We start from the raw sequence: 24,201 nt of genomic DNA on the forward strand, positions 1-24,201 counted from the left end.
TAGGGCAGATCAGTTCTCCTTCCATTTGTTTTGCATTTGTGGGAAATCCCTTTCTTGTACCTGGCCTTCCCTGTCACCAGCATTTCAAGATAAACTAAAATGTTGAAATGTTCTTTAGCAAAACTAAAACTGCTGTTTACTGGAATGTGATATGGGTGAGAAACCGGATGTCATGTTACTCAATGCATACCATATAAATAGAGAGTTGAACTCTTATTAAAGCATTCCTGTAATGCTTCTGTAGAGCACCAGAAATTACAGAGTAAGTGACTGGATATCATCAATGCTATAACTTTTAATTCAGTCCTTTAATGATTAAGTTGCATTCAGCATGTAGCAAAATTTATATTTTGAGTTTATTTTAAAATATTATTTATGGAATATTATGTGACTCTCTGAATACTTCTACAATATATGAGGTTGACATTTAATATAGCAGGTGGCATTGTATTAAATGAATTTGAGTAATGCATCTCTTGCTTATTAAACAGATGGTGTACTTCTAGGTTTGATTTTTCAGAGAAACCTGTCAGTGCTTAGCTAACCCTTTTCACGCTTGGGTGAAATGTATGTACAATAGAAGCAAGTTCTGGTATGTTTGTTAATTTCTGGGCTGCCAAATACTAAAATACAATGAGTTTGTCAGCTGACTTTTAGTGCAGTGCCTTTCTGAACAAATCAAATCTTTGATCTCATCTGATGTTCTTCTGTAACTTGGTATTTTGCAAAAAGGGAGAAATCCAGTATGTTAACCATCAATCCCTGGATTTTAAGGCTTCAATTGTCACTTTATGGCCCAACCTTTTTAAAGGGTAGTGGCTCAGCAGGAGATCCTTGAAGCCATTATGTTTTAACAGGCACAATTGATGCAAGGTTAACAGGAAAGAAAGTACTTGTGGCACCTTAGAGACTAACAAATTTATTTGAGCATAAGCTTTCGTGAGCTACAGCTCACTTTTGCGAATACAGACTAACACGGCTGCTACTCTGAAACCTGTCATTATGCAAGGTTAACAGGGTAACTATGGTTGCTGAGCTACCTTTGAATAGGGTGCACCTTGTGCTCCTTAGGACCCTTTCTGCTGGCTGATGTGGGGGGAAAGAGCCATGACTCTGACCCTTTCCTAAATCCTCCAAAGCAGCCCGTGCCCCCACCAACATATGTGTGACCCAGACTGCAGTTGTGTCCTGAATTACAAGGACAGCAATCCTGTCCAGCCTGTGTGCCCACTTCCCCAGCATGCACAGTGCACCTGAGCAGGGCTCAACCCAGTTCACTCGCTAGAAAAGCAGTTGCTCTGCTCACTTAAATCTTAAGAATTATGGCCTGCTCCAGCAAATATATTCTGCACAGGAGAACCTCTCACCTACCTGAAGCCCCAATGTCTGCAGTGAGGAACCACATAGGCGCCCGTCCATGTGGGATAAGGAACAGAATCAGGGCCCAAGTGTTTGCAAACACTTAAATAGTGTATGGCATGATGGGACTTACATTTAGCTCATTCTGATTTTGCATGGTGAATAATTTAACAAAGGACAAATTTAAAAAGTTTTATTAAGATCTGTCCAGAATTTAATAAAGTGTTTTCCATGAGCACTGATGCTTTATGTAAAATAATGATGAACCAGGATAACTGAACTGGAATGAAGGCATTGAGCATTTCTTTGTTTAATCAGTTTGCACTACAAAATATAAACTAATTACATGGAGTCAAAATGCTCTTCGGGTAACTCTTGTGATTTTTTTTTTTTCAACAGATCAGACGCCTGAACAATGCTGCTGCTTCCAACACTGATCACTTTTGCCCTGGGAATATCTCTGTTGAAAAAATCCACTGCAACTCCAAGCCAGACGGTTCAAAAATGGGATTCAAATGTATGTGCAGTAGTTATATGTGGACCTGCTCAGAACGGATTACCAGGCAGAGATGGAAGAGATGGGAAGGAAGGCCCTAAAGGAGAAAAAGGAAGTCAAGGTATTGAAGTATTTACTTTCTAATGTTATGCTTACTATTCACATGTCAGTCTGGTATTTTTTTTCCAACTGTTTCTCATTAAAAAGATGCTTCCTACAAACCATTTAGCTCTGCAAAACTTGTACAAAAAGATGCAGCTAATCATATGATATGTAAAACCTGAAGGTCTTTATGTTCCTACTGGTAATTACTGAAGGCTGGGATAGAGGTGACAGTATTGTTCATATTCAAAATGAAACCTCTTATTATATAGGACTGGATGCCTCTGAGGTAGATGAAGTGCTATAGAACCTTTGATCTCTGGATCATCAATTTGATATCTGGCTTGGGTTGGTAGTGATTGAAAGTTGTTACTGCTAGACATGGCTTAGAAACAGATTTTTAAAATGTAATTTTCCCCAGTTTTTAAAAAAATCAAAATATAAAAATAAATGTAGACTAGCTCTATATTGGCTCAAAAAAAAACCACCCTGTGAAAATTGTCTAAATTTTCTTTCCCAAAAATATCCAGAAGTTTGAGGATGACAGAGGGTCAAACAAGGGTAAATATGCATGCTGAATGTAAGCATTCAATTGGGGCTAGGTTCACTTCAGTGAACGCTTGGACTTCAGTGGAACCACTCACATGGGTAAATACTCTTTTGGGTGAGAGAGTTCCCACAGTAAAATAAAGCAGAGAACTTGACTGTGGTATTTCTTTTCAGAGTAGCTTTATTTACCCTGCATATTTAAAATAACTTTGCTACAATAAAAACACTTTCCTTTCTACCTGCCCCTTACCTCAGAGCAATTCTGTTTAGCAAGAGCTCCATCAAGATATGTTGTAGGGTATTACTCTTAGTTTGCACAATTACTTAATTCCTAATATAAATCCCAGAATACACGCTAGAAAAAAACCTGGCTTTACAGGACTAACAAAGATTTCCCATATAGAGGTTTACATTGAAGGATTACTTTCTCATTCAATAATATTGCATTTGGCTACAAATTATAAAAAGGGAGTTAATTAATTTATAGTAGGTACCTAAAGAACCTGTCATATTATTCATTGTGAATAATGTATCTGAACAATTTAGTCTTTATTCCTTTTTGTACGTTGTCTACAAACAGTTCATCATTTTTGTACATTAGCTCATTCTTTGCAATTGCTCGCTGAATAGTTTTGTGAAATTTTATTTGCAGACTTGTCTCTGAGTATTTGGTATTATTTTGCATGGCTTGTTTATTCCTGCAAGTCCCCTGGTTTTCTTTTCCAAACAGAAATCACCCTTACTCCCCTCTTTTTGTCCACAAATTATCCTTGAACATTCTGAATTGTTTACTGAATCTATTGTGTGAATAATGAAAAGAGCTGTCCAAAGTAGTCCAAGGAGCCTTTCCATTGTGAATGCTCTTGCAAATATATATTCATGGTGGTATTTGGAATGGTTTTGCTCTCCTCTTCCATTTTTGTGAATAAAAACGCAAATTTCATGAATACATAAATAAAAGTGGGCACAGATTGGTGTGTGTTATGTTCAAGAATATAAAACCAATAATTCCTCATTATATTTGCTCAGGTCTACACCACTGATTAATTAAACACACAGGAGAATATTCTCTTCCTTGATTCACACAATATTGATTTCTGTTACATATCTTCACTCTTGCCCCAGGAGCACCCTTCTCAACATGTCTTCCATTTGCTATCACAATTATTTTAATCCAAAATAAATCATTAAACCATCTTGACATGTTGGAAGAGGTGGACAGTTAATGGACTGATACTAACATTGCAATTCAATCACGACCATAGCAACTCACTAGACTTTATATTTTATGATTAGATTACAAGGAGCAGGTTGTTACCTGATTTACACCCTGATGAATTGCACATGAATTGCAAGCAGAATTTGGCCCTAATTTAACAAACGTTATCCTATTCATCTGCAAACCTCTTGCAGCTCACTCACTTTTTTCTTTTTCAAATCTATTATTTTTCTTTTGACCCAATGCTAGGATTACAAGGATTAAAGGGGTCACAAGGTCCCCCAGGAAAGATGGGCCCTGCTGGATTAGTAGGAGGGAAGGGCTCACCAGGAGAAAAAGGCACAAAAGGGGATATTGGAGCTAGAGGTAAGAGCTATGATTATTTTGATTGGGGAGGTTAATGTGATCACTAGCTACTAACCATCTGGAAAAAGCTTAAAAGAACTGGAATTAAGCAGAACTGAAAGTAAGCATGTTTACTCCAACTAAATTAATCTTAACGGTGGACCTTCAAGTATCTATGATACATGATCTAAGGGTTTATAACTACTATTATTGGGATAAAAACTGAACAAAAGTAAAATTTAGGTTAAATATGCAAATATATTTATGTATACAGCATTGGAACAATCATATACTGCCCCAGGGGATAGAGAAAATCTCCTGATAGTAGAGATGAGCCTACACCATCAAGTTTGGATGTAGGACTTAGTTTGGGCCTAATAGCAAAACTGTGTAAAGACCAGTGGCTTAGCTTCACAGGAGTTTGAACAAAGCATTTATCTAGCCTTGATCCTTGTACCTTTTCATCCAAAAATATTTTACTTTGAATTTCAACCAGTTTTGTAACAAAATTGCAAATTTCACATGATTTTCAAACAAAACTATAAAGGAGGCTAGGGCATGTTCATTCAGTACTAATCTAGGTACATGTGAAATTTTTTGAACTTTTCAGTGAACCTGGTCTTAGTTTTGCGTTCATCTTTATAGAGGTTATCAAATGAGTTTCATATTGTTTAATTGCAAACATTTCATATGGGTCCTACCAAACAGGGCTTTCCTATTTTTAGTTTATAGCATTTTAAAAAATGAATAAAAATTACTTTGCATACTCAGAATTCAGATGAACAGAACTCTTTAAAATAGATTTTAACTTTGTCATAATTCTCTAATTTCAAACAGAACTCCCTTTCCCTGGATTTTTCACCAAAAAGAGTAATCTAATTTTCATTATTGAATTGACTACTGATTGTATGTTATCACATTCCAGGTTAGTAACTCGCAACCTATTCAGCTCAATTTGTTGCCCACACACACAAAGTTGCAACCAGTCAGGCATTATTTAAAAAAAGGCTCTTTCCAAGCAGGGACAGTAGTTTTAATAGGGTTATAATGTAAACACACATGTCATGTATTTCCTTTTCACCCTGTTTCATCAGGATTTCAAGGAGTCCCAGGTTTGAAGGGTAATCCAGGCAATGCGGGCCCTTCTGGGCCAAAAGGGGATAAGGGTTCACCAGGTGAAAAAGGAGTAAAAGGGGAGACAGGTAAGTGGTGTCATTAGACTGTACTGCACACTTCAGTGATTGTTTCCAATCGAATAGTGCTGAATTTGGAAATAGATCATTGTGGGTTGGACATGTGCAATTTTCGTTAATGTTCTCTAATTTCTATATGGTGTGGGAATTATACAATTGAATCATCTGGCTTTGATGGGATAGTTTGATGACTGTGCACCAAAAAGTAGTTGGAATTTTCCCTGATATTTATAATCTATTACATGATGGTGCTAGATTTCAAAATTCACACACTCCTCAAGTCTCCCTTTGCATTCACTCAGAGTCTATCATCAAGTAACTGGCAAAGCCCAGAATTATTCCCACCGGGATACTCACTGTAATAAAAAACACCTGATAATAAAATGGCTGGTTTTGTACTTCTCATTCCCTTCATCACTCCCTAGGCCTGCCAGGAACTACAGGTTCAAAGGGGCAGCCAGGAATCACAGGCTTCCCTGGACCAAAAGGGGACAAAGGTTCAGTAGGTGAAAAGGGAGCAAAAGGAGACAAAGGAGACAGAGGTAAGTGATGTAGACAGGCTTGAATTCTGCATTGCAAAGTTTGCTTCCAATTTAACAATTTCTCAGCTACTGCAAATTGCCACAGCTCTGTTGCCTCCATTTGCACCAGCCGAGAACTTGTCCCATAGACTTAGGAGATAGTGAAGGACACAAGTTGAAAGGGTTCAAGATTCCATTTAGTTAAATACAAAGCCAAAGACTGTACACTTATCTGAAGCATAATCAAATCTTCTTTGCTCTAGAAATCAGGAATCAGCTCTTGGAAAAAAAGCCTCTCTAATGAAATTCATGGGAATTCTTAGTTCTAACCGATTGAAAACTACTGAGTGAATAGCTTGCTTTTTTTTTTTTTTCAAATTTCAGTATTTCAGTGTTTTCATGTTTAACCAGTGCCAGTTAGAGCTTATTCTACACATGAAAATTGGCTGGCATAATAATAGTGGAATAAATATATAGCACTGTAGCTATGTTGGTCAATTTCCCTGTGTACACAAGCCCTTACTGTAGTTAAAAGTACAAAAATAAGCATTCCTGGAAAGTTAAACTAACTTTCCTGTCAGTAAACAAGTCCTTAATTTGAGTTCAAATAAGGACATATCTTATCTAAACTAGTTTCATCACCCCACAGTACATGAATTGCTTAACAGAACCTCTGTTTGTATTTACCTGCAATCTCTACATGATGTCAGAATTATTTAAGTCTAAATAAAATTGCCTTATCTTTGATAAGAGAGTCTAGTATGCCTAAGTAATCTGATATTCATCATTTAAACTTAATGGGTATTAGATGGTGGAGTTACATCTACCATTATTAGATGCACTCTTCACGTTTTACTGTGCCATTGTGGCTCAGGCAGAATATTATCAAGCAAATGGCAAAGTGCATATATGTCATGACTGTGATTATAATTCTTAATAGTGATTTCGTGCTTTGCATTTTCAAAACGCTTTACAAATATTAATCAGTTCTGAAGGCATGTCTCAGCCTTTGGGGTGATTATCCATATTTTACAAATGAAGAAATTGGGGCACGACCGGTGGAAGTTGTAATTTGTCCAAGATTAGCAGCAAGTTTTCAGATAAATAAAAATATGTGAGGGCATGGTTATCCATTTATTACAGCAGAGGACTGCATGTCAGGACACCTGGGTTCTATACCTAGCCCTGCTACTGTTTCACCTAGTGGCTTTGGCCAATATGGTTGACCTCTCTGGGTCTGTTACTTCATTTGCAAAATGGGTATACTACTACTTAGTTCAAAGATGGCATCAAGGCTAAATCGATGGATTGTTGGTAAAATATGAGATTTTTAGAGGAAAGACGGTGTGTAAATGCCCATTATTTTATAGATGAAATTAGAAAACTACCTGCAGATTAATTTGTTCTTTTTGTATCTGTTTCACTTGTTCTAACAATAGGGTTACAAGGAAGCTCAGGTTTACAGGGCCCCAAAGGGCAAATTGGTTCTTCTGGGCTAAAAGGTGATAAAGGTTCAGTAGGTGAAAAAGGAACAAGGGGAGACAGTGGACTATCAGGTAAGTAGAGCAATGGGTTTGTTTGTTTGCTGGGGAAGGGATTTAAAGGTTTTCTCTGTTGCTGTGTGCTAATGAATTTTAGACTACTTTCTGTCCCACATCCACAAGTGAGCTCAAGTAAGCTCCATCTGGGGAAAAAATATGTATATTCAATTTACATGTGCAGGTTCACCTGCAAAATGAAAGACATTACCTAAATATAAAGATCAAAATATGACTATGAAATATAAGATTAATCAGTAGTATTTTATAAATTATATATCAGTTGTTTGTTTCATGGATAGAATCCTGGTCCCACTGAAGACAATGACAAAACTCCTACTTACATAATGGAGCCAAGATTTCAAATCCTAAAAATATGTTTTTCCACATCACAGAGTAGTAAACCCATTCTAGTGATTACAAAATCTTCCTCTGTATGATGAATTTATATTTTCAACAATAATTTAAAAAATAACTGCTTCCTTTCTGGCTCTTTTCTGCCTCAGAAAAAATACCTCAAAATTTTCATGAGGAATCCAGTATATTTATGGATATAGCTCGCTGTAGAATATTTTAATCTTTAGATTGAAGGGGGAGGGTCAAGGAGCTTCTTACTTTAGAACAAATGATAAAACACTTCACTAGAGCTTAACTATCCATTATTTTCTACCTCTCTAACACAGACATTAACCCCAGGGCGGGTGTTGGATATCGCTTTTGGTAACTTGCTAAAATGAGATTATGGTGAAATTAATGAGAGAATCAAAATATTGCACTATCCCAAGATGCAGACTGTCTTTTACAGAGTGTTTGCATGTGTGTATGTAAATTATCTAGATAAATATATTGAGATCTAGATAATACTTCATATGTAGATAAAGTAAAACCAGCATGTCCAACTTCATAACAATTTGTGAACCAGTCCCCAGGGTACCATTTAGAAGTGCCCTCCCCCCCGCATCCACCCTTCTACAACTTCAAAACACCATCCTCCAACTCCACCTAATTGTTTACTTTGCAAAATGACACATCTCAGAGATATAGCAGCAGTGGGGAAAGCATTTTTAGCATTATGTAGACCAGGAAGACCAGTCTGGGCACTCAGGGCATGTCTACACTTACCAGTTATTGACATAACTGAAGTTGTGTAAGTTAGATCAATTTACTATGGCAGTGTAGACCAGCCCTCAGAAAGTGATATATCTACAGACTTGGGTTCCCCAAGCACTGTATGTGTGGATAGTAGAACGATGTTTAGTCCAGGCCTGTCCTTAAACAGAAGGAGTAAGTAGAACTGATGCAATCTTTCCTTCCAGTTATGGATAAACACATCCACACATCCTGTGTAATTCTTATCACTTAAAAAAGCTAGGCAAGCCAGGTTTAGATCTGTAACCTGAACATATAGAGGTTTAGATCATAACCAAGACATCTAGAGTAGAAACTACAGGTCTGCTGTTATTTGTCTATATTGCTTATTAGTTGTAACATTAAGATTAATGCAACCTTCTGTATTCAGAAATCAATCTCCTTAAAAGACAAGTAAGTACTTTGGAAGGGCAGCTGAGAGCTCTGCAAAGCAGTTTCTCCAAGTACAAAAAAGGTAAGATGATGCTGTAGTAGGATGGTGCCTTTCAACACAATTTTAGCTCTGATCCCTTTTAAGTCTTCTGATTTGTAGTCTGATGCATTAAACAATGCCTCAGACTTATGTGATGCTTTATAAAATATAGAGCAGAGCACTTTCTCTGCCCCAAAGACAATAAAAAGGCCCAATCCAATGAGGGATGAACTCTCTGGAGTGATCCCAAGTACCCTCTGATCTCACTGAATCCAGTTACAGGCACGGTGCATCTCTCAGTAAGCACTGGTCTCCTCACAAGATCAGGAAAAGGGCTGTTCTTCGCATACAAGTTGTGCCACTTCCATTAAATGGTGAAAACTCCTGTGTGAACACTCTCAAATTGATTATACAATGGATTATATCAATTTAAGCTTAAATCATCAAGGAATCAAATACAGCTGACTAAGCCAGCTTTAAATCAAATTAATGTCTACACAGGGCTTTGTGCTTGTTTAACTAAACTGGTTTAAAAGTACACCTTTAGTTAAACTGGTACATCTTTGTATATAGGCCAGGCCTAATACCAAGGTAATTAATAGAGTTGGTCAGAAATATTCCAGTGAAACCTTCTTTTATTGGACTTTGCTCATTCATTGAAATCAAAAACTTTTTACTTTTCAATGAGGTTCTGATAGAACCAAACCTGCCTAGTTTCCTGCCAGCTCACCCACCTGACTCCTCAGCAACCCTGCTGGTGAGGTCACAGGGAGTTGGAAGCTTGGAAGCCCTTGGAGTCCTGACTGCCAAGCTCATGGCTCCTCGGCAGCCTGGATTCCCATGGTGGGCTACCCTGGAACTGTGGAGTATAGGGCTTCCAGCGTCCACAGCTCCAGGGCAGCCTGGTAGGCTGAGTACCTCCTGAGCCTGGACTCCATTCCCCTTTGGGGAGAATTTGGAAATTTTGAGGTTTTGTTCTGAATCAGAGTGAAGCCAAAATTTGAAATAATGAAATCCTCTGGGAAACCTTTCTCTGTCCAGCTCTAGTAATTAACTCCAAAAACTAGAATCCTCTGCAAATCATGTGTTTGCTAATTGAATCCACCAGTGTGTGTTTGGCTAGCCTGAGACCATTTAAACCAGCATTTTTTCTTTGAGTACTGAGTCCTATGTGTAGTCCACACCTCAGATGTGCATCATGTGCTTGAGACCTGAAAAGCTTGTCAGTAATGCCTGTTAAGCTGTGTCTGTGCTCTGGAGCTCCTCGTGCTCCATACCAAGACAAAAAGGGGCAATTGAGACTGACTCGCCTCTCCAGTTCCTTCTTCTCACTGCATGGCCAGAGTGGAGTTCTCTGTGTCTGATGATATCTTTGCACAATCTGTAAATATAATTGTATAGAGTTGTTAGTCTGGCATTTTTAGTAGTCTCTTTATAGTTAATGTAGATTAGTTTTCCCTGCCTTGGGGACCCTTCCTCTCTCTCCCCTTTCAGAGAAGGGCTATGCCTAGAGTTCTGGAGTTTAACAAGTGTCTATCCTGCACGCTCTCTTTCTTGGTCAGTGATGAGCACCAGTGCTGCCTTGACTCACTGATAGGGCCCTACCAAATTCACAGTCCACTTTAGTCAATTTTATGTCATAGCATTTAAAAAATCATAAATTTCATGATTTCAGGTATTTAAATCTGAAATGTTAAGGTGTTGTATTTGTAGGGATCCTGATCCAAAAAGGAGTTGTGGGGGGGTTGCAAGGTTATTGGAGGGGGGTGGTACTGCTGCCCTTACTTCTGCGCTGCTGCAGGCAGCGGCGCTGCCTTCAGAGCTGGGCTGCTGGAGAGTGGTGGCTGCTGGCTGAGAGCCCATCTCCGAGAGCCGCTGCCAGCAGCAGCACAGAAGTAAGGATGGCATGGTATGGTATTGCCACCCTTCTGCACTGCTGCCTGTAGAGCTGGGCACCCGGCCACCAGTTGCCACTCTCTAGCCACCCAGCTTTGAAGGCAGCATCAAAGTAAGGGTGACAATGCTACAACCCCCCTAAATTAGCATTGTCACCCCCCCTGCAACTCCCTTTTGGGTCAGGACTACCAATTTGTGAAACACCGGTCTCTCCTGTGAAATCTGTGTAGTACATGGTAAAAGCACACAAACCACCAGATTTCATAGGTGGAGACTAGATTTCATGGTCTGTGCTGCATTTTTCATAACTGTGAATTTGGTAGGACCCTACTCATAGATTTGAAGGCCAGAAGGGATCATCAGGATAATCTAGTCTGACCTCCTGCACATTGCAGGCCACAGAAACTCACCTACTCCTGAAATAGATCTGTAACATCTGGCTGCATTACTGAAGTCCTCAAATCATGATTTAAAGACTTCAAGTTACAGAGAATCTGCCACTTACTCTAGTTTAAACCTGTAAGTGACCCATGCCCCATGCTGCAGAGAAACGAGGGGAAACCCAGGGTCTCTGCCAATCTGATCTGGGGAAAAATTCCTTTCTAACCCCAGATATGGTGATCAGTTAGACCCTGAGCATGTGAGCATGACCCACCTGGGAAAGAATTCTCTCTAGTGACTCAGAACCCTCTCCTTCTAGTGTCCCATCACCGGCCATTGGAGATATTTTCTGCCAGCAGTCACAGGTCAGCTACATGCCATTAAAGGCAGTCTCAGTCCCTCCATATACTTACCAAGCTCAGTTTTGAATCAGTTAGGGGTTTTTTTGGCCCCACTGCTCCCCTTGGAAGGCTGTTCCAGAACTTCACTTCTCTGATGCTTAGAAATCTTTGTCTAATTTCAAGCCTTACCTTGTTGATGGCCAGTTTATATACATTTGTTCTTGTGTTCACTTTGGCACTTAACTTAAATAACTCCTCTTATCCCTCTGATGTATTTAGAGAGTGCCATCATATTTCCCCTCAGCTATTGTTTGGTCTGGCTAACCAAGCCAAGCTCTTTGATTCTTCTCTCCACTCATCTGATCATCCGACTAACCCATCTTTGCACCTTTTCCAGTTTGAATTAATCTTTCTTAACCATGGGAGACCAGAACTGCACACAGTATTCCAGATGAGGTCTCACCAGTGCCTTATATAAGGGTAGTAACGCTTGCCTGTCCCTACTGGAAATACCTTGCCTGATGCATCGTAGAACTGCTTTAGCCTTTTTCAAGGCTGCATCACATTGGCGGCTCATACTGGCTTAGGGAGACTCATCTCCACCAAGCGCAGTATCTGCAGCTCCTTCCCTCCTTGAATCTGAGATAGATGAGAGTTTTGACTCAGGAAGTACCTCATGGAGAAAGCCATGAGACCCTAATCAGAACCAGGCAGATTCCCCCCACCCTCATATGTTGGCCTCAGTCCACGAGTAGTTCCTCTCTAATCATGAGCTCCAGAATGGAGGCCAAAACTGTTAAGTCCAAGGACCCATTATCTAGGGCCTTTCATGAGAATAAGGGGCACTCTCACTAACACTGGAGCAGATCCCCTTCCAGATCTGGTCCCATAGGAAGGAATCTCTCCCTGACTCCTTCTAAATTAGGTGAGTCCTTGTACTCAGGTCTTAAAGACTTAGGTCCATCTAAACCTGCTGACCGCAAGGGTAAGACACACATAGGCAAGGATCTGTCTGTACCAATTTGAGCTCTGACTAATAAACTGCAAGATCAGCACCTGCTGGTACCCAGCTGGCCCAGGCAATTCTGGTTTCAAGGACCTCCAGCAAATGTCAGTCCATCCTTTCATTAGCATTCAGTCCTTCCCAGATCTGCTAACTCAGGAGAATGGTGGGATCAGACATCCCAGCTTGATCTCTCTTCACCTCTTGGCCTGGTATTTGTATGGGTGCTGGACCTAGAACATTGTTCTTCGGAGACTCTTCAAACGGTTCTTAATCACAATTGAAAAGACTCCATCACAAATGTTCTCTAGCTAAATTGAGGCATTTCTCTACCTTGGCACAACAAAACTAGTTGTGGCCAGAGACAGTAGGTATTCCAGCGTTTTTAACTATCTCCTCACTCTCAAGACATCGGGCCTTTTCCATTAGCTATCTGCAAGCCCTCCTAGCATCAGTCAATATCTTCCACCCTGGGGAAGAGAGCTACTCTGTTCTCTGCCATGTACATTGGCTAAAATGGACAGTCTCTATGTAAAAGAATAAATGGACACAAATCAGAAGTCAAGAATTATAACATTCAAAAACCAGTCAGAAAGCACCTCAACCTCTCTGGACACTCAATAACAGACCTAAAAGTGGCAATTCTTCAACAAAAAAACTTCAAAAACAGGCTCCAACGAGAAACTGCAGAACTGGGATTAATTTGCAAACTGGACACCATCAAATTAGGCCTGAATAAAGACTGGGAGTGGATGAGTCACTACAAGAACTAAAAAAAAACTAATCTCCCTATGCTAATTTGCCCCTACTGTTACTCACACCTTCTTGTTAATTGTTTGAAATAAGCCACCCTTAATACCACTACAAAAGTGATTTTTCATCCTGTTGATAATAGCCCACTTTAACTGATTTGTCTCGACTGTCCACTGGGTAAGGCAACTCCCATTTTTTCATGTACTGCTATATATATCTTCCTACTGTATTTTCCACTCCATGCATCTGATGAAGTGGGTTTTAGCCCACGAAAGCTTATGCCCAAATAAATATGTTAGTCTATAAGATGCCACTAGGACGCCTTGTTGTTTTTTTAGATTCCTGAAGGGTCTCACTAGGACCCTCCACGGTAGTGAATCTGACACCATTGTGGGACCTCAATCTTGTACTCTTGGTACTTACCAGGCCACCCTTTAAACCACTGACCAAATGATCAGTGTGTTCCACTACCTGCCCTCTTTTCCATCTTCTTTGGATCATGACTGGATTCTCAGTAGAGGAGAAAGTGGGGAAGCAATCAGTACACACCTCCCCCTAAACCGTTGCTACTGAATACAAGGAACTCCAGGGCACAACAGTACCAATGGACACGTCTTGCAGGATTTTTCCAGTCTCAGATTTATGGTGCACATGTGGAATACAGATAGGGACCACACCTCTTGAAGAACCTCTCGTTACAGGTAGATAATCTCTATTTCTGAAACAGAAGTCCATGCAGCAGCTCCTGCTGGTTTGTAGAGAGTTGACTTGTCACATGGTGCTGGCTCCTCCTTTTTATTTCCAGCTGCTAAACCACATTCAGAACAGCAAAATAGGCATAAAACACTTGCCTAATGTTAACAATTGCCGTAGCTGGTGCAGGGATTTTCTGCTGTCACAGAGGAGTGAAAGAGGCCCATGTTACTAATAATGGCAGGGAGGCAGGGTGAGCTATTACAAATGGGAGAATCGGTGTCTACAAGATAACTTCTGTCCTAACATTTGGCCCACCCAGCAAAAAACATTTGAGAAACTTAGCAGAAATAAAGAGAAAAACTGTCCTCTGGGCTCGCAATGGTGTGGGGAGATTATTAAAAGTGATAACATTTGTCTGGAAAATTAAATCGATGTATTGTGGCCTTATGCCAGGTGGGTGGGTGTGCACGCGTGCGCAAGTTTAAAAAGGGAGGAGTTGTAGAGGGACTTTTTCTTCACCAGTGCATTTTCAGTCCTTTCACCAATGAATGCAAAGCTTGTGGGTTGTCATGGTGGAGGCAGGAGTTTAGCATCATGGTGTTACTGTCCTGAAGTGATATTAATTGGTGATGATGCCATTTTAACAGCAAGAGCCATTAAGATGTTACATTTAATAATGAAAGCTGCATGTCGGAACACTGTCCAAGACAAGTTATTGCAATCTGATGTCCTGATGGGTGCCTGTAGGCTTGATTTACACTGATGCCTAAGACTGTGCATCGTCAAGTGCATACAAACCCTCGCAGAGCACCACCGGCCCAGATGAATGTCTATGTTCTTCCAGCTCTGCGGAGAAGGTGCTAAATTACAGGCTGTAAAAGTTTTCAGTGCTTTCGTCCTGGCTTCTGAAGTGCTACTGAGTCAGCAGTGTGCTCCATGATTTGTATGCAGTGGCTGCTAAGTACTGCACTTATCATGCTGACTTACTTTTTTGTATGGTCTTTTATTGTAGGGTGCTCTCCTAGTTAGATGTGACAAGTTAAAAATATAGCCAGAGTATTTAACAGATGCTCTTCATATATCTTGTTATGAATACATCCCAGGATAGTGATGGAGAAACCTCCAAAGGTTCAGAGTTCAGTTTTGATAAACACCTAAAACCTGGATGTGTAGCCAAACTTTCTCAAGTCTGCAAACGCTGGACTGGAAATCTCACCATAGCAGGCTTTGAGCAATTCCGGTGCTGGCAAACCAGATCAAATTTTGGTCCTGTCTGGAAATACTGTGAGGATAATTTGTCATTGTCACATTTTAGTATTTCCAATGGTGGTTCTGCCAGAAATCCTGAAGGAATAGCCTTTATCACCATATTGTGGCAAAGTTCCAGTTCTGATAGAAACTTAAAGATATAAAAGGAAACATAAAGGCATCAGGGTGAGATGCTGAAATATCTAGATGTTAATGGGATATTAAGGGGGAGAAGGTCAGGGAGAGATGGGTGGAGGTCTTCTGGTTATAACAGAAGTGAGCTGTGCTGGAAAAACAGATGGGGATTTGCAGCAAGCCCTAAATATCAAAACAGATAGAAGCTAATTCAGACCAAGAGGTGAGGAGTGAATTCCAAAATCTTCGGCTTCTCACAGAAAATGCCTCTCTTTGAATATTTCAGTGGTTCTAGGATCAGGCGCTTAGGAATAGAATCTGTGGGCTTGGGGTTGGGATGAAAGGGAGTTTAGTCTGTAATTTAGCATGTATCAATAAGGATCACTATACTTTAGTGATGGACTCCATGATTCAGATCATCAGCTGGTGTAAAGTGATATAACTCCATTGAAATCAATGGACTTTAACTGATTTCTGCCACCTGGCCCCATAAATCTGTTGACTTCACAAAATCATACTTAGCTAGTGGTCTAATATGGAGATATCTCTTTGTTTTCTAGTTATAATGTTCCCGAATGGTAGAATTGTTGGTGAAAAGATATTCATGACCAGTGGCTATGAAGGCAACTTTGACAGTCTGAAACAAAGATGTTCCCAAGCTGGAGGCCAGCTTGCTTCTCCTCAGAATGCCGCCGAGAATGCTGCCATCCAGCAGATAGTTGTTTTGTACAACAAATTAGTGTTTCTTGGGATAAATGATATTCAGACAGAAGGTCGTTTCAAGTATCTAAATGGAGAAAACATTGTGTATTCCAACTGGCAAACAGGGGAACCAAATAACGACAAAGGCATTGAGGACTGTGTAGAAGTCTATTCAAGCGGAAAGTGGAATGACAAATCCTGTGGAGAGAAACGGCTAATTGTGTGTGAATTTTAAACCACCTATCACATTGCCTTTGCTTCACTTGATGGACGTGACACATGCTGTAGTGTGTTAGAATCAAATATCTATCATTTTTAATGGGGCTTTGCAGGTATATAGGATTTCAAAGTTTAAAACAAAATCATCAGATTCTGCTTTTTGTGCTAAAAAATGTTAGTTCAAGTAGAAAGCAGTTTTCCTTCATGTATGGAGTCTGATAAAATCCAAATACCCAGATGCAACCCCATGCAGAAGGATACATTGATGGATTAGTCTCCTAGGAAATACAAGACAGACTTGACATTGTTCTGATTGGCCACAAGAGGTCATCTGTATGCCTAATGAACATGCCTAACGAACAGTGCATTCTCTTGCTTGGTTAACATTTATTATTTATTTTTCTATTACTGTACTCCAGAGACATCCCATACTAGGTCAGAGTTCAATTGTGCAAGGAGCTGTACAAACACTAGGAAGACATAGCCCCAAAGAGCTTATATTTGACTTTAAGAAGTATTCTGTGCTTCTCTACTTGGAATTATTTAAGGACATATATCTGTGTTAAAACTTGGATCTGTTTGTTGAAATGCCTAGTGACCTGGAAGAATATAATCCACCGTATTTTTGTACTGTTGTTCGTTGCTTGATTTTTTGCCAGTGAAATATTGTATGCACTGTACTTTCAGGTGTGAAGGGTTTACATGGAATTAGATGACTGACTGCATGAATTTCCCCAAATAGTTTCAGATCACAAAGAACTTCAGTAAAATCAATTTAATTAGAAACAAAGAAAATCTTCTCAAAACAAAATGAATGATATGAAAGGAGGAAGGTGCTTAAATGACCCCATTACAGTAGTATTTGAGCGCCAATAACCTCTGTCCTGTCTGAGAGATTCCCTTTGATATCTTCATAACACTTTTCCTTTTCCCAGAACAGACAGACTGGATTGCCTTCTGCTGTCTCAACACCCAACTGTACATCCAGTTCTGCTTTTACACGTTTGAAGAGGACTGTTTCTCAAATTTATGTTGCAATGCAAAAAGCTGCATGTAGAATTCAGCTGACTTAATAGGTATAAATAGCTCATGACTTCTCAGGCCAAATAGAACTCCCTGAATGTCTTTTCTGGCTAATGTGGTTAGTCTGAAGTTAAAGTCAGTATCTCACTGAGTCCTACACTTAGAGATAATAACTATGTTTCTCAATAGTTCCCTCTATATAAAATAGAAATTCTTGACAGATGAAGCTGCATTTGTCACAGTTCTACTTAGTAGAAAAAATCTTTTTTAAAAATCTAAAAATATCTAATTAAAAGAAAGAGATTAAAAGTTGTATAGAGCATAAACTCTATCCTGAGCTTTTAGGCTAAGCATGTACCTGTGCCACATCAGTAACTTGTCATATAGGAAGCTAAATATGATGATTACTTAGAGTACACTGTCCAAGATGTGTCCTTCCACCTTTACTGTAATTTCTGAGGCAGGTCCTACCAGGTCTTTAGGCAGCTCCTTTTCTGGGGTAGTCCACTGCTTCAGATAGATTAACCTTGCTGGAGTAGCTCTTCAGTTGGGACGCAGTACACTTCTTCACTGGTCCCCTCTGGTGTTTCCTTGATTCACTCAACCTTGTAGGAGCTTTCAAATGAAGTCTCCTGTGTTCCTGAATTGAGGACATTGTGATGCTCTGTATCTCGGGGGAGCACCCCCATGTTCATCTTTATAAAATGATTGTGTGGTATCCAATGCAAAGTTTGTCATGTTGGGTGTCTTCGGAAGGCTCATAATGCACTGAGCATGGTTGTTATAGTGATTGTTATAGTGATATAGTAATTGTTACAGTAATGCTATAGTAAGTTTATAGGTTATAATTCCATGTATATAGTTATGAGGCTGAAAAAGTATCCTCATGGCTTAAAGCAAGCCCATGCAAAAACTCTCCAAGAACAGAGATGCAATTCACATCTTGTCAGGGCATGGATGGGACAAACCCAGCTTAGCCTCACAGGAACAATGGACAGTGGCTTAGACAGCAACAAAAGAATCGGTTAGAACCTCGAGGGAGTCCCCCCTTCCTTTGGGCAGTTTGGGACTGCGATAAGGTAATGTTCACCTGATGCTGAAGGGGTGGGGGCAAAGCCAAGAGGAAAGAAAGGACATGATAAAAGGGAGAGACATTTTGCCATGCTCTCTCTCTTCCACGTACATCTACAGACACCACCACCACCAAGCGACTGAAACACTGATCAAAGGGGAGAGCCTGACTGAAAAGTAACCAGCCAGCCTGTGGTGAGAAGCATCTAAGTTTGCAAGGACATTGAAAGTGTTAAGATCAGCTTAGAATGCATTTTGCTTTTATTTCATTTGACCAATTCTGACTTGTTATGCTTTGACTTATAATCACTTAAAATCTATCTTTATCGTTAATAAATCTGTTTGTTTATTTTACCTGAAGCAGTGTGTTTGGTTTGCAGTGTGTCAGAGGCTCTCTTTGGGATAACAGGCCTGGTATATATCAATTTTTTTGTTAAATTGACGAATTTATGTAAGCTTGCAGCATCCAGTGGGCATAACTGGACACTGCAAGGTGGAGGTTCCTAGGGTTGTGGCTGGGACAGGAGATACTGGCTAGTGTAATTCTCTTGCAAGTAGATGGGAGCAGCTTATGTGCCAGAGGCTGTGCATGAACAGCCCAGGAGTGGGGGTTCTCACAGCAGAGCAGGGTAAGGCTGGCTCCCAGAGTCAAGGATTTGAGTGGCCTAGCAGACCACTGGTCCAGGCAACACCAGAGAGGAACATCACAGTATGTCTTCTAACTTTATGCCCAGTTTCCCCACATTTCAAACAGATCAGAGGATTGTTGCCCCCAGTCAGAGGTGGTCTTCTCTGCCTTTCTGAGGGCATAGCCACATGATTTGCAAATGTTGGATTAGGCTATGTGGGATGGCTACCTCCCTTTTCTCTAGGGGTAACTCCTTCTCCTGGATTTTTGGGAGCTACTGCTTTGGCCTTCAATTCAGGGTCCTTCTTCACTGCCTCCCTATTCTCTTCTTCTCTGATTTCCTTAAATAGGGCCAGGAAGGCAGGTGGGTCCTCCAACTTCTTCACATGTAGGTTGAGGAGTATGATGTCAACAAAGAGAGTGCCCCTGAACACCTGTGTAATTTGGGCTTGGTTCACCCTCTCTAGCTGGATACCCTTCTTCAGAGTTACTCTCACAAGTAACTGCTGAAATCTCATCAGGAACTCAGGCCTTTTTTCTTCCTGATGTCATTTAAGATCCCTGAATCAGCAGTAGAGGTCCTCACTACTCTGTGGTTCCTTATGTGCTCTCTAAGGCAACTAGGTAATGTACATGGCACCAGAGTTGCTGGTTCTGAGGACACTATGGCTTTCTGCTATCCTCTTTCCCCCTCTTTTCTCCATTGCCACTTTGGGACCACCTCAGTGGCCTGGTCCATCCAACTTTCAAAATCTTCATCATCCAAAAGCGTGAGCTACTTCTCTGAAAATATCCTCAGTCTCTTACAGTGGCTGCCATCCAGGCAAGTGAGCCACGCTTCTCCACAAGTTATCCCACGAGCTGGCCCCAGCTGTCAGTCATGGATGAAAGAGGAACACTCCCTGGTTTCAAATCTTTCTGTGCTAGGAAAGACTGTAGCTTTGGCACTAAAATCTGTAGGTTCAGGGCTCACAGGCACAACACTCACCATCTCCTAAATTGTTGTCCCCCAGGATCTTGATCCTTCAGGTGCTATCAGCTCCCTTGGTATTCTGGTGGCATCCAGCACTCCTGAGTGCTGTATCAGGGCACTGCTGCTCTTTGCTTACACTTCTGGTGAATCACCCATTCACTATGAGTCTCTCCCAAGCTTTCTCAGCATGAGAACACTTAGTCTGGCCATCCGTAAGGTTACTGGGGATTCTTGTTACCATAAAGGACTGGCTCTAAGTGGCTTCCTTTGCTCATCTTGCATCTCAGCTTGGCCCCTCTAGGTGGCACTGAACTCATTGCTAACAGGTTGAGTAAGAAGTTGTGAACTGGCTGGGCTTGATTGCCTCCATCTGTAACCACTCTCCAAGGTGTGTCTTAAGCCTCCTCCTTTTTCTCTCCCTAGGGCTTGGTATCACTAATATTTGTAATGACTTCTCCCATCTCATCATGCAAGTTGGGTTCTGGATTTTTTTTCTTGGCACCTTGTGCCTCCACTGTCAGTGATGCTTCATCATGTCAGACGTATAGGGGCCCTGCCCTTGAGAAAGCAGTGATATTCAGGGATCCTAGAAAGAACAAAATTATCGGAATTTATGTTTTTACAGAGAATCTTTAGTTTTTAAATTTTGTGAAAAAATAAAAACATCTATTAACTAAAATTTTTACTGAAAGTACCGGTGTCACTTATTCAATGTGTGCAACCTCCCCATCTTGTGGTTGATTTTTGAATGCACTTTAAATTTACATAGCTGAATATACTCCAGTAAACTGCTTCCGGCATGTAGAGGTTATTCAGTGGCATATAGGGGTTCATGTATTAATGCATCTCAAATTTCACTTCAGCCTCCAGACATGAGTAATTAAAGTTATAAACAAATGCTGAAAACTTTAAAAATCACCCCTTAAAAACATGTCACTGAGTTTGGCAAGGACAAATTTACGATAATGGTAATGTGCTGTTCTGTACTGTATGCAGTAAGGCTGTAGATCATGTTTGAAGGCAGACAATTGTAGAACACTTGGAAAGCGCTAAATGTAAACTGAATGAAAAATAACAAAAACAAGAGAAACGGGTTAAGTTTAACTAATAACTATTAAACATTAAACATTTATAAATAAGCTATTTCCCCACATCCTAGCACTCTGAATTTCCTCTAACCCCAGCTCCCCACAGCACACTCCCAATGTGGGTGGTATGGCCCGGGATGCTTGTCCCAAGTTGGAGTGTTGCAATGCTGTGGCATTGGCTGGGGTAAACAAAAGTTACCTCACTTTATCTTCACCCCCCGGATAGGGCAGGGTCTTTTCCTGCCTCCACCTAGGCTCCCTGGTTGCTGATTTGGAATCCTCCTGGGGTCTCAGCTGGATCTTGGTAGCCAGTGCCAGGTAGGATCTCTCTCTTTCTCTCTCTGAGTGCTAGTCACAGGGGTGCTGAAGCCACCTGATCCCTATAACCAGAGTATCTGAGAAACATCAACTCCTTTGAGCAGGGGGCTAGGAGTTGATCAGGGCCTCCCCACCTGTGCTCTCTCTCTCCCAGCTTCCAAACTCAAAATGCTTTCTGTGTGTAAAATCAGGCTGCCTCTTCCTCAGTTATCTTACTGGGGCTGTGCAGCCCTGGCTTGTCATTGGTCAAATGGACTTCTTATCCTTATCCCACCCTGTAGAAACCTCACTATTGCTCTTACTACACAGAGGGCAAGGAAGAAAAATCAGAAGGGAAAGAAATAAGGTGAATAAGGGAAGGGCACATAAGGGAGGGGTGACCGCAGGAACCCAAGTCTCATGTTCCAGATGCTATTCAGAACTTAGCAGTGCAAGTGGTGAGGATATCACTTGGTTCCCTCTCTCTGACACAGTCTGATGAGGGTGCCTTTAGGATCAGAAAGATGAAGGCTCAGTGATGTCAAAGAGGAGCTTGGGTCCCAGGAGATGGTGGGGGTAGCAGCCAGGATGGTAAAGTTCACTCATTTTGGTCTACACATCCCCTGTGTCTTCCATTATTTTTCTGGTGGTTGTTCATGAAGAGGTGGCAGCCTCATTTCACCATTAGCATTAACCAATCAAAGCACAATGTGGTCATTCCAATTATAAACTTTTCTTCCCATTTCTAGAATCTTTCAGCTTGTTGTCATGTCACCTGTGTGGCTTACAAAGAGCTTTGAAGTCCCTTTATAACAGTTCTTTTACATGTCTGTCTTCAACTTCTGCTGACTTTTATGAATAATTTTATGTATCGGGCTCAGTTGGACTTTTGGTACCTTACTTAGAGTAAAGGCCTGTGCACATCAGTGCCCACCTTGAGACACCGTGAAGGACTGATTTTCAGAAAGTGTTGTACTCCCTACTGCCTGAAAATCAGGCCACTGATTTAGTAGCTGTCAAGGCTAATTCCCCACTCTGGCACTTCGAGTGCAGAAGGTGGGGGCCTGCAAGGATTCTAAAAATTAATACTGGCCACTCCAGGTTCGTATTAAACTCCCAAGGTTACAGCTTTTCTCTGACCTTGGATTGGTAGATGCTGCCACAACGCAAGTGCAGAACCCCTTTGAGAGCCCAGGAAGGCACACCTGGGAATTTCTTCCTGTGGGGTACCCTCAAGCCCTTTCACCGCCCCTCTGGGGCAGAAGTGAGAGAGAAAAACAAAGGAAATCAGCTGTTACCATGAGCTAATTAAACAACGTGCACAAACCTCTTAAGACACAAAAATCCAATTCTGTTCTTAAGAAGAGTAAATTTAATTAATAAAAAAATACATCTGGGAACTCAGGCTATTACTAGATTTTAAAAGAGCAACTACAGGGATTAAGCACCAAGAATAGCTTCCTTGCGGTCCAGTTTAAAGTTACAAGCACCTGGGGTTAGCACTGAGGAGGCCACAAGCCATAAAAAAATAAAAAGAGATAAACCTAATCGTGTCTTCCTAGACATTTCCTGATCTACTTACATATCTGGGGTTTCAAATGAGTAGTTTCTAGATACGATACCGAGGCTTTTTCATACCTGGCCCCAACCTTCTTACAGCATAGCTGTTGCCCTGTCTGCCTCTCCCCAGGAGACTGACAGCCAGACAAAAGGGGAGTCTTTGTTCAAGTTTAAAAAGTTTGAGCCTTCCCAATGGCTCTTTTGGCCAGGCGCCCACTCACTTCCTTTTACCTTTGCATAGCAATGAGACTTTTTAACCCTTTACAGGTAGAGCAATTGAGAACAGCTACTAAGAGGGATTTTATAGCTACTGGCTGGCTGGGTGTCCATAAAAGAGACCTATCCCCATCCCTTCATTTATCACAGTAGCCTAATATTAGGCTATTGTAGTTGAAAATTTTGACTTAAACATTTCATAAAACAGAGATAATATTTCTCAGGGACCACTGGGAGGATTAATTCATTATTGTTTGTAAAGCATCTAGAGATGGTTGATTGGAAGGCATTCTAGAAGTACAATGAAATCTATCAGTATTGAATGATAAGAGTATGAAGTACTAATGATAACTAAATAGTTCAGCTGACATTTTTTGCCATCCAGGGCCTGTAAATTTGCCAAATCATGAAAAATTGTCTATTTTGGTTTGTGTGAGGCACATGGAGAAATCATTTATGAGATTATCAAAAAGCCAAGCTTCTCTGGTTTTCTCCCCTGCTCTCCAGTACAAGAGCCTCAAAGGGGCTTCTTCTGAAAGAGACACCAAGGTGAAATTTCTGGTATTGTGTCACTGCCCATCTGTAATGTAATAGATAGTAACAGGCAAACCTCTAAGGGACCTCAGTATGGGTGTGTTTCAGAGATGCATACAAATGTTTTGATGCTTATCTAAGCAGTCTAAACCTCTGTGAGCATCAGTACCATGAGGGGACAGTTCAGTGGCATACTTTATTGGCAACTTATGGTTGTGTTCTTGTCAAGAGGTCAGCCTAGTGCAGGTGCTTAGGTTCTGTACTGCAACTTTTTTGGCCAGATCAATTCCTCCTTCTGTTTATTTTACCATCAGTCAACATCCCCTTACACATATCCTGTCACCTTTACCACCAACATTTTGTGACAAATTGTACCATCTGCTCCTGACTCTGAAACTATTTTTAAGCATACTAAAACTCCAAGGTGACATGGGTGTGAAACCAGAGCTCCATGTTACCTTATTTGGAGCATATAAATTGTGGGCTGAACTCCTACTAAATTATTTTTGTTAAGGCTTCTGTAGAGCACCAGAAATTACAGAGTAAGTGTCTGG

At 40.8% G+C, this 24,201-nt stretch overlaps 1 protein-coding gene across 1 annotated transcript; it reads left to right on the forward strand.

The window, feature by feature from the left end:
* The first annotated feature begins 205 nt into the window (after nt 1-205).
* Nucleotides 206-18,703, forward strand: LOC119859501 (pulmonary surfactant-associated protein D-like). Its single transcript, XM_038411710.2, has 8 exons — nt 206-262; nt 1,759-1,976; nt 3,975-4,091; nt 5,165-5,272; nt 5,689-5,805; nt 7,224-7,340; nt 8,842-8,925; nt 15,897-18,703. Exons 2-8 carry the CDS (start codon nt 1,775-1,777, stop codon nt 16,271-16,273), a joined length of 1,122 nt encoding a protein of 373 aa, XP_038267638.1. The 5' UTR covers nt 206-262; nt 1,759-1,774; the 3' UTR covers nt 16,274-18,703.
* Nucleotides 18,704-24,201: the final 5,498 nt, after the last annotated feature.

Source organism: Dermochelys coriacea, chromosome 7, assembly GCF_009764565.3.
Source record: "Dermochelys coriacea isolate rDerCor1 chromosome 7, rDerCor1.pri.v4, whole genome shotgun sequence".
Taxonomy (NCBI): domain Eukaryota; kingdom Metazoa; phylum Chordata; order Testudines; family Dermochelyidae; genus Dermochelys; species Dermochelys coriacea.

Coding starts and splice junctions, on each gene's coding strand:
- LOC119859501 (XM_038411710.2), top strand. CDS start 1,775: ATGCTGCTGCTTCCAACACTGATCACTTTTGCCCTGGGAATATCTCTG. Junction 1,977..3,974: donor AGGAGAAAAAGGAAGTCAAG/GTATTGAAGTAT, acceptor ACCCAATGCTAG/GATTACAAGGATTAAAGGGG. Junction 4,092..5,164: donor AGGGGATATTGGAGCTAGAG/GTAAGAGCTATG, acceptor CTGTTTCATCAG/GATTTCAAGGAGTCCCAGGT.